General features: G+C 38.9%; 2 protein-coding genes across 2 annotated transcripts; both read left to right on the top strand.

Moving 5' to 3' along the window:
* Positions 1-2,581: 2,581 nt before the first annotated feature.
* On the top strand, positions 2,582-5,615 carry LOC139151115 (uncharacterized). Its single transcript, XM_070723670.1, has 2 exons — positions 2,582-3,222; positions 4,472-5,615. Exons 1-2 carry the CDS (start codon positions 2,819-2,821, stop codon positions 4,665-4,667), a joined length of 600 nt encoding a protein of 199 aa, XP_070579771.1. The 5' UTR covers positions 2,582-2,818; the 3' UTR covers positions 4,668-5,615.
* A 2,887-nt stretch (positions 5,616-8,502) lies between these two features.
* On the top strand, positions 8,503-9,869 carry LOC139152344 (uncharacterized). Its single transcript, XM_070725481.1, has 2 exons — positions 8,503-9,135; positions 9,579-9,869. Exons 1-2 carry the CDS (start codon positions 8,750-8,752, stop codon positions 9,817-9,819), a joined length of 627 nt encoding a protein of 208 aa, XP_070581582.1. The 5' UTR covers positions 8,503-8,749; the 3' UTR covers positions 9,820-9,869.
* Positions 9,870-11,809: the final 1,940 nt, after the last annotated feature.

Consider the following 11,809-nt stretch of genomic DNA (forward strand, 5'->3'; position numbering starts at 1 on the left):
TTTGATTGCCGATATAGTTCTGTACCTTTTTCGTTTGTGACCATTTTAGCCTCAATGTGGCTTTATGGATTACCAATACGAATTTCAAGATCAGCCGACTATATGTTGTATTGGTTTGGAAACTAACCTGGTCAAGTTAAAGGTATACTGTCACCTATTTCAATTTTGCCACAGTTACCGTGGAGAGAGAAAATCTAACCAATCACAGATTTTAAGCCAGTGGCCACTTTTTAAAAACAGCGCCCTCACATGGGCATTTTGAATACCAAGGAATGCTCCTCTGACCATATATGGGCATATTTAGATTACAGGTGACTGTATACCTTTAAGGTTATTATGAGAACGTCTTCTCCACAGGGACGCCGACAACTGTGTATGTCGAAAGTTTCTCGCCTGTTTCGCGCGTTAGAAATTGCCCTTCATCAGTTCAAGTCACCATTGGGTTTGTACCCTTTATTTCTGACAAGTGTTACATACATACCTTCATAATACTTACGTATACAGACATGCTTCAAAATCTACAGTTCAAGAGATGCGTGCACACTGTTAAAATGTTGAAAAGTTGAAGAAGCTATCTTGGTTACATAGACTAATCCTTTTTGTCACAGAGTGAAACTAAACCACGAAGGAATGGAAAACTTGCGTCCATTTTCGGAGCCACAGTTGGGGATACCCCATATGTGTCTATTTCTATAAAATAAACGGGCAAGCATTTGGACCCGATAAATAATCGAAAAGAAAATACTCGGGACACACATCAATCCAAGCGAGTCAGATCCAGAGTATGTACATAGTTATCTTGTCATCCTGAATATGTCACGAATTCAATTAGTAAGCCTAGTCCAGAAAAGTTTCGTATCTATCGCATTTATAGGTACTATCCTGTATATAAGCCGCATGCGAAAACTCCATGGCTTAGTTTGTTCACTGGTTAAAGAATGTAAAATATATTTGCTTAAAATAAAATACGGATTATTAAACGAGTTCAAGGAAGTGACATATTGGCACATTTGGTGGATCCGCGACAGCAAACACTATAAGGTTGCTTGCTAATATATATCTACATTCGACACATTATATGTGTGTACGGTCAGCTACAATATCGCAAACCCCATCATAAACATGCCCGCGTCTTAGGCAATCGTGTATATGGCAAAAAAGAAAAACTTTGTTGTCACTTGGTTCTTCTTGTGACATCATGTTTAAGGCTTTACCAAGTGATAAAGCAGCTTTGTGAACATGCCTTGGTGTCAATGCTAATTTGAAAATTTGCAGAATCAGCTATTCAAATGCAAAGGCTTTTCACTGCTTTGTAGCATATTTCACTTATAGTTTTCACTCGTTGAGGTGCAACGGTCATGCAGGCATTGGCATCAATTTAAAATGTAATGATGAGATTCAGTGTGGTCGTCTGGTAGCCCGTATTTTATAAAAAAAATATTTCGGAGCGTCATGCATGGATGTCTTATCACTACTAAAATGAAATATAACAAACAACGTTGTTTGGCAATTTGATCCGATATGGTCGCGATCGCCTGGTTGTCATATTGTTATGTCATGTTCATGTGTACGGCCGTTATGTAGACCACCCTAACTGATTTTGTTCAGACTAGGCACAAGACTTTGCACAATAAAGTAGCAGTACTCAGTCCCTGGTTCTCGCTTTACTTGTGGTTGGCAGTCATTGTTTACGTTATTCTAATCCTTTGTTCTCCTCAAAGTCTTGCACAGTTAGTAATGCTCAGAGATTGAGCTGATAAAAAATATATGACTTGACCATTTAAACTTTTCTCACCGGAGTGTTTCCAGCCAGTCTGTTGCGCTGAGAAAAAATATATTCTATATAACGAATTGGTTTTGGTGCAGTCAAACTTAAGACTGTATCAAAAACAACTCGACAAAAAAGGGTTTGCCCGAACAAAATGTTTGATATTCATTTTCAGATCAATATTTGTGCTGACTTTTGAGGTGCGTATTTATATATATGCCACAGTATACAGATGTCTTCATTGGAATTAGTGCTCGATGCCAAAAGTCCTCAAATCCCTTCAAGTGCCCCCAACATACCCTTGATATTTTCAAGTCCCCCGTGTTTGTGAATGCAGCTATAGGCCTATATAGGCTGATTTGATGTAAAGCCAGCCATGAAAGAAATAGCTGAGCAAATTCCCGGGAGCAAAATGCCACAAATGAAATTTCGATCGGCTAATTTCTCTCGCGTGTAAGCTTATTCGTCATCGATTGTGTTTGTTGCGGGGGGGGGGGGGGGGGGGACCGGGTACCCATAATCCGTTAATTTTCAAGTGTGTCGTCTGATCGATCGTTGCAGAGTTCCTCTCATCGTACGCTACCACCCATTCGTCAGAGAATACTTACCTCCCTGCGTACGCACTCAGCGCGCGCGGAGAGGCTGGAAAGGGAATATATAACCACAGTCGTTTGGTGGGCTATTCAGTTCTGGGACTATTTCACCCATAGACGAGTGTACAGAAGCGAGAAACACCTCAACTTGGGTTGTTTCTCGCTTCTGTACACTCGTCTATGGGTGGCATAGTCCCGGAGCTGAATAGCCCACCAAACGACTGTGATATAACCAATCATCATTCGTCAAACGAAGATGCATTACGCATGTGTTACATGTGTTACGCAACAGCGTGTGAGACCCATAGTGATCACAGTACAGTCCCACTGAGGTTTATGGAGAGCGTGTGACACAGGGTACGACTGTCTTTTCCATCCCGGAGTTCACCATTTCACCAGGGAAGTCATTTTGGTGCCAGTCCTGAGACTGACTGACTAACTGACAGGGCATGTCAAGATGGCGAACGACGAGGTGGTTTCCGATGGTACGACAAATGAAATAAAACTATGCGGGATTCCCACCTTTGGGAGAGACTGCAAGGGCGGCCCTCGCCTATACATTAGAAGATATCCTGCTACAATAATACTGGTAGGGCTTGTTCTTACCGCTGCCGGTGCAGTGGTTATGGGAGTAACCTTTTATACGTACAACATCCTCATCGCCGGCGGAGTTATGACTACCATAGGTTTTGCATTTTATTTCCTGCGATATTACCAGTTGCGATCGGCTAGTCGAGCACAGGGACAGAACCGTAACGAGGTAGCGAGGGCCGATTATTACCCGAATCGAGTGACTCCCGCCGGAGATTCAGTGAATGGTACCAACCTCTACCACACACCGGAATCTAATCGTCAATCAAGGTGAGTTGCCATGAACAAAGAGAAGTAAATTCAATTCATACGCGAGCGGTGAATTCGAATATTCTGATTTCGTTTTCGAAATATTTAGCTGTATTTGATGTGGTAATAAGTTTTGTCAAGCAAAATAGTGGAAGAACTACCATCTCTGCGCCCTGTTCAGTGTATTGCTCATATCACAACAAGCTTTGTTGTTGTCTCTGCACGTCATCGATGTGAGCCATTGTTCTGCTTGGTGCATTGACTTCCCTCTTCGATAGGCCGTGTATTACGTAATACCTCATGAAAGTGCTATTTTCAGTATTTTATCTGTTATCGTGTCCATTTTGAATAACTAGACTTTTCTGATTGACTGAGTGCAGCTATCAGTCATTTTCAGAAAGCATTAGAATTTCTGCTTTGACATACATAAAATTAAGAGCTCTAGGTTTTCAAAATAAATCAGTTATAGAATAAATTTCGTCATATAAGCAGTGGTATTCATTATTAACGTCTTCCTCTTCATATATCTTCCCTTGTTCCATCGCAGTTACTCTACCAAGTAACCATGTTAAAAACTGTATGATTCAATGATTATTATTATATATATATATATATATATATATATATATATATATATATATATATATATATATATATATATCAAAGAAGTTTGCTATTTTCTGGTTTGTCTCAATTATAATTTTCAGGCCAATGTCACGAAATACCTTTGTGATTTACTTTTTGATCTTCTGCGCCTTGCTGGCCGTAGTATTCTTGAGTACACCAAGCCCGTTATATATATATATATATATATATATATATATATATATATATATATATATATATATATATATGCCATAGTATTCTTGAGTACACCAAGCCCGATATATATATATATATATATATATATATATATATATATATATATATATATATATATATATATATTCTGTATTATAAATAAATACGCACCTCAAAAAAATTTGCACAAATATTCATTTAAAATTGAGTATCAAACATTTTATTGCGGTAAATCCTTTTCTAGGAGTGCATTATGTGGTTTCACATGACACATGGAAACTTTTTTGTCGCTCGTAGCTACCAATATTTCAGAATCATAAACTAATACATTATGTTGTGGACTATTTTCATGAAGTACAACTTTGAATGAAAAAGTACTCTATTAAGTTCTTGATTTTCAGAGTGATTCTATGTATTTTAATATTTTTAAAAGTTGAACTCACATTTATCGTGTGTATTCTTTCATTAGTGCGTGGGTATACCCTCGACAAGCAACCCCAACTCAGCAGCCGACAGCCACAGCGTATCCTGTTGAAGATGTAAACCCCTCACCCCAGTATGGGTTTCAGCCTGCACCCTACACATACTCGCGTGCAGCCACTGCAGAGCCTCCTGCCGATCCCCCTCCCAGCTATGACAGTGTGGTGTCACCGTACGGACGTTAGCTCGTCAATTCAGACAGCAAAAAGCAAAAGTCCTGCTACTATAGTGGAGAGAATCACGGGTTTGACCATTCTATCTTTAGATGGGTTGTCGGAACTGTGATGCGCAGTTTTTTCAAAATTCGAACAATTTCAAAGCAAATGAGGAATACTTTTTGGAGTCGGCTTGACACGAACATATTTCCTTTTCTGCAGAATTCTGTACTTTTCTTTTCCCACTCACATTACTTTTTGCAAAAGCATCAGGGCTACCAAAAGTTTTTCAGCATATTTAGTATATAAATTAATTCCCGTCCATGTAGATGCACTACATGCTGAGTGCAGTTTGTTGGCATGTATGGAAACTCCATTTGTGTGACGTCTATAGATTGGTTTTACGTAGATGTCAGTTACTATACCGACACACATTGAAACGGTCATAACAAAAGCATTGCGTAATTTCTTGCTCCCAATCTATTTGCACATTACTTTTATGAACATTTTCATGCACGCCTAGAACTTTGAAATATGTGATATTTTTGGCACACGTCAAATAATTGTTGATTAGATTTAAATTCATTAAGTAATGATTGTATTTAAAATGTTGTGATATATGTATATATAGATATGTATATATGTATATATATTTTCCTTAAACTTGTAAATTGATTGTCATTGTTCTTTTTATTTTGTCTGCACCATGTTTGTTTCGTAAAAAGTCATATGATCTTTCAAAGAGTTTGATTGCCCAGAGATCCACGTACAGTACCTTTCAGAAAAACATGTACATCGACAGGTAAATTTCATGGTACACTTCAGTACCTGGACTAGTGAGCAATCGATTAAAATACTTTCATGACGATTTTCATGCATTCTTCTTGAAATCATTTGGTAATTTGAACCAAACCTTTTTGCAATATGATGTCTGTTCAGTGAATTTTGTTGTTGAAATAAATTCAATTGATTAATGCATATATCATTTGCGATATGCTCATTCTTGTCATAGTATTTTCCATCGACCTCGCCATCACCAACAATGATGGAATCACAGTCGTCGACACAACTACCATCATCATCATTATCATCATCATCATCATCATCATCATCATCATCATCACCAAGTTCATCTTGTATTTCTCTTAACATCCTCTTTTTTTTCATTGAAGATACTGTTACAGCGGACTCTCACTTTGACGTCAAATTTGGTATTATTACGTACGTATGTCACCTTTCGCCCACAACACTTGCTTCATTTCGCCTTGTGACCACTAATTCAAGAATTCGTAAACAAAACCATAAAACGATAATGAAATTGCTGCAGCAGTGTGCGAGGGCTTGATCGCACCATGATATCTACATGTACAGGGAGTGATATTCAGAGATTTTGACCAGTTCACGACATGTATACATGCGGGCAGTTTAACGCCTTTTAACGTCTTAACGTCTGTTGATTGCCTTATTGAGCGCTGAATGTGCATTTCAATCCAGACAATGCGGCTCATGGTGACGAGATGTTTCTCACATTCCTGGCCGCTGGGAGTGCGGGATCGACAGTGTGGGAAAAATCGATTCCACACTCTCAGAAACCGTCCCACACTCTGCAGTAAATATTATATGAGCTCTGATTGGATGATAAACAGTCTGTTTTGTTCCACGCGCAAAATGTTATCCAATCTCACGACGAGTAACACACAGACCAGAACTACAAAGTAAGCAGGTCAAAATACAGTGGCAGACGACAGACTTGTCACGATTTTGGATAATGTTGTACGTGTCCAATGTGAATTTTAACGCTTTTTGTGATCATGTGAGAAAAAGAATCTCACACACCAAGGACCTGGGATCAGATTTCTCACACTCGTTGGGATATTTTGTATCACACTCGCCTGCGGCTCGTGTGAGACAAAATATCCCCAACTCGTGTGAGAAATCTGATCCCAGGTCCTTGGGAGTGTGAGATTCTATTATTCTCAGATTTTGTCATACGCTCATTCGGTGTCGGGATTGTACAAAAACAAGTCACACGATGGAAAAATAGATAAATCTACTGATCACCAGCTCAAAAAATAGTAGAATGAGAGGGTACTTTTTTAAAGACTTTTCGTAGGAAAAGTGCCTGATCACGTGACTATGCAGTGAGTGTCGTCTGCTACTTTGAAACGTGGTGAGTGCTTTCTGATTTTACTCACAAAAAATACCATCCGACCGGAGAGATGTTTTGGATTCCTCGTTAAGCCATACCGTTTTTGAAAAAGTCAGGATTTCAATCCTTTGTGATGAATTTATATTTACAGCGGCCATATTGGAGTTGTATATAATGAGTCTGATATGCACAAATGTTCCAGATTTTTGTGTGTGGACAATTTATGCAAATAAGTAGAGAACATTTCTTTGTGGTACGTCTGAAATGACGGAGACCAACCGTGTATACACTGGCAGTAACTTACGCCGTTAGGATCTGAACATGGGTCACGGTGTCACTTGTATATTTTGGCACAGATTGTTAACTAAATAAGGGTTTCCAGAGGGTTGTTTATATAAGCAGGTTACAATGTGTAAAATATGATTTTATTAAACATAATCATAATTTATTAATAATCATAATTATAACAACAATGGGTTTCCAGAAGGTATTTACACAAAATAGACGACATTATTTGTAAAAAAGCAAGATTTTATAATTCCGTAACATTCATATTAATAATTTTTCAATATTCATAATTAATTTTTGATCATGACTGGAAATATCAACACAAATAATGTCTAATTAGCCTGTCCGATTACTATGGCGTTCCTTTACATTAATTTGCACCAATATCATTACGATTGAAACAACATTCATTTGGCAAATTCTAGGGGAAGGGGTTTTTCTATGCGCTTCTTAAAAAGCACAGGGGTTTACTTGATTTTAAAAAATGGCCACCCTATCAAAAAGCCTTGTTTCACTTTACAAAAATATTCAAGGAAATAGGCCTAAAGATGATTGGCTGTGGGTTTTCAGTCACTGGAGTCAGTACCCTATGATCTTAACACAAGTACTTGTATTTTCTGCCTTACTGACTTCTTGTCTCAGCAAGTCTACAGGCTTATCTTGCAATAGTTTTTACCAGCAGAGTGGCAATGACTGGTTCTTGGCACACTGTGGCTGAAGTTAATCAGGCAAACCGTAAGTGCAAGCTATGAGACTTGACTTAGCACATACCCGATACATTGGCCAATATGGTGCAAAACATTTCACAGTTGACTCAATTATTCTTACTCCGTGGTTGATGTGTCCTAAAATAAGACCTATTTCAGATACATACACTAAAATAGATTATTTCAAGTTTCAATACCAAACGTCTCATAATACAAGTTTTGAGACCCAATAAGGTACGTGGCGCAGGCTTACTGATAAATGGGCCCATAATGTTCTTGATATTCTTGTCAGTACAAAGTATATATAATGTATGGATGGCAGCCAATATTGTTAGCCGTTTAATTTAAAATATGCTATGAATAAATATACACAGATTGTGATTCCATACCAAATAGTTATTTTTCAGCTTTTTGTTGCACGTCAGCAACAGTTTCTAGGTGTACTTCCCACAGCGTATTGAAATACCAAGTTCTCGGCTTGTTGGCATTGACTGTATGTGTGTGTGTGCTGCGTTGATGTTATTAGTTTTGATGACCAAACTGTGTCTATACTTCAAATCACAACATACGCAAGAGCAACAACTAGATTTCTACGTTCCCTGGCTGGGATAGAACTATTATCCATGTGTGCATGTTTTTGTTTGTACCTTCAGCGTCGGGTTCCTTTAGAACATCATCCAAGTCAGAATGTGCGCAATTTGTTCTAGAGTACGCAGATTAAACATTCGTCAAATAAAAATACACTTCTCTTGCGCGATATAAAGTATGAGGGAACAAATCGAACCCACCCGAACTCCCAGCGCGTGGGGAACAGCCTCGTTGCATGGAGAGATTGTGGCCTGAAATAAGTTTAAGTCCACCGTAGGCAGGGTTCACCCCCTTCACAAGAGTAGTCGTGGTGGTATGATGGTGCCTACTTAACATGCTTAATAACAGGAGGACTGACTGACTTACAGAGAGCGTACAAAATGGCCAGCAACCAGGTGGTGCCCGGAGGTACAACGAATGAGGTGATAATAGGCGGGTTTCGCTTCGGGAGAGACTGTAGGGACGGTCCATTCTTGTACGTCAGAAGATATCCCGTCACCATCATTCTTCTAGGGTTTGTACTATTCGGTGTCGGTGTAGTAGTCATGATGATCTTATACAATTACAGCCTCATCATCGCCGGTGCAGTCCTTGTTTTCACGGGGACTTTTATGTACATACGAGCTGCAAGTCGAGCTCGTCTGTCAGCGGGAGCGAATACTCATTACATAAATCGAGTGAATTCCGTCGGAGTCGTAAGAACTCAATTCAACGCCAACACCGGTACCACCGTACTCAACGCACCGGAAACGATGCACCACACGAGGTGGGTTTTCTCGACAGGCGAGATGTTTGTAGCATCGCAAGTAACCCTGTTTTTGGAGTGGCCGTTACAGCAAGTACGCCTGACAGACGAACTCGAAAGTTCTGATTTTGTTTTTGAAACCTTGGAATCACAGTAGATCACAAATCTGCTGGCTTTTCCCACGACTTTACTGGAATTAGCAACCGAGCTTGCCACAAAACAACCAACTGGGCCGAAACAGAAACTTATCTTTATTGTTAGATGTCTTCCCTCATGTATTAGATGCAGATCTATCACACGAGGACAATGTTTCTACACAATATCAAACTTTCATGATATGTCTTTTGAAAATTTCCGCTACGAGCAACTTTAGATGTAAATGTATCATCTTAAATTCTTGCTTCTTAACAGTGATTTTGCAGAGTGTGTTTTCATTATATTTATTGCCTCCATTCTTGCTACAGTGTCCAGGGATACCCTCAACCAGAACAACAAATTCATCAGACTACACCTACAGCGCCCCCGCTTGAAACTGCAGACCCCTCTGGATTGTATGGATTTCAACCTGCAGCCTATACCTACTCGCCCGCAGCCGGTACGGATACAGATCGACCTGACGATGCCCCTCCCAGCTATGACAGTGTGATGTCATCACAAGGACATTCTTTTGACTATACAGGGAGTAACAAGCCAAAGCCTTACTGATTAGGTGGAACCATAGGAACCAAGGGATGGCATATTATGTATTTGGAGGGGTAAAAACTGTCAGAATGGTGACATGCATAATTTTTTTTCCGCGTTGAAAAAATTTGACAAATACTAGTTCGAAGTTATCACAACATGAATGATGTTTTGAAGAAATTCGTGTTTTGTATGTTCCTGGTCACTTTATATCATGGCTGCCCAAAAATTGCACTAGACAGACTGAACATGTGTCGAGTGCAATTTTTACTTTTCAAATTTTCTCCCCATTTTTGACCGTCCTCATGTGATATACTGTTCGAAACCACGTGTTCTAACAACGCGTAAAAGTGTATACGGTGGCGTCTATCGATTTATTGTACGGAGGTGTCAGGTCACTATGACAACATGAATCGAAAAAACATTGCATATTGCTTTCTTTTAGCCTTCTTCAGAATCATTTGTTAAAGACATTTTCATACTACCAGTACTTCTTGAGAATAAGTGAGAGACAGCACAATCGTAAATTACATGAACTCATGTTTAATTCTGTATGTAATTCTTGTGACTCTTGTTTACGGAATGCGTGTGATTTATGCTACTATCAATTAGCCAAAGACGAGTATTACAATAATAACATTTATATACCCCCGCAATCAGCACCAAGAATACACATCACACTTCCATCATCATCATCATCATCATCATCATCATCATCATCATCACAGTCATCGTCGTCATCGTCGTCATCGTTGTCATCTCAACATCATCATAATTTGTTAATATCGTTATCATCAAGCTTCACATTGCTACTTATTTGATAACTTTCAAAGTAAGATATATTACTTTTTTTTAATATATTAGACTAGCTTTGAATGGCGAAGGCTAGGCATCAAGCGATTCAGAATTTACATATACCCTTATCCCCAAGAAATCATTCGCCTCCCCACCTGTTTAGGCCGGCCGCGTTTTCGCCTTTTATCTCGATAAACTGACTAGGTCGGATAAGTTAGGCTCTCCGGTCCCCTATACGCACTAAGGCCGCGTTCAAAAAAGTGGTGAGGGGGGGGGGCTGGAGGAATTCAAGGGGGGATTCGAAAATTTTTGGGGTAGTCGAGGGGGGGACTTGAAAGTTTTGCTCTGCCTATAGGGGGGGGGGACCTGAAAATATTTTGACTCCCAACATTTTGATGTCGGCCAATGGTTCTAATGTTAGTAATAATTAAACAAAACTCAGAACCGCTTTTGTCTCATTTTATGCCTTAATCTCGAAAAAGTCTAAAAATGTATGAATGTCATTAAATTTTCGTAGAACAAGTTGGCCTTGTAATGGGCAGGAGCTACAACTGTTGATAATTTTTCAACATTTCTATGCAATTTATCAAACACAGTTTCTTGGTGTCTCTCTACAGCATGCTGCGTGAAAAACACAATATTCAGTTTTTCAACAAGCCCGTTTGTCTAAATATTGGTGATAATTGAATGATGCAAATGCACGGTACACGTAGGCTGTGTTGGCAAGCTGAATACTGGATAGCTCAATATTCTGTAGGGAATAGAACAAGAACACAATTGTATAAACTGAACAAAATATTGTCAAAATAAAAAGTTAATACAACTACTGCCCTGCTACTACATACTGGCAGTGACAGTGATACATGTAGCTCTGACTCTGATGTAGTTTAAGAAGAGTTTCGGTCATAGGACACTCAATTGACAGTGAAACATACATCTACTAGCACACTGATCCAGCCAGAGAGCAACATAGGGGACTAACAGTTACCATGGATTTACCATGAATTCTGGCATAAGGGAACAATCAATATTAGAGAAAAAAGATAGGGTCACCATACTTGATCTTATACAAATGTACGATGAAAAGTCAGTTTTTCTAAAATCACTTAAAATCAATATATAAAACCATTCATTTCAAGTTCATGCAGTGAATGAAATTTTCACATCTCATTGTACCAATAACACAAAAGTAAAACTTTAAACAGTAAAGACTCTAATT

This window comes from Ptychodera flava, chromosome 15 (genome assembly GCF_041260155.1).
Source record: "Ptychodera flava strain L36383 chromosome 15, AS_Pfla_20210202, whole genome shotgun sequence".
NCBI lineage: Eukaryota > Metazoa > Hemichordata > Enteropneusta > Ptychoderidae > Ptychodera > Ptychodera flava.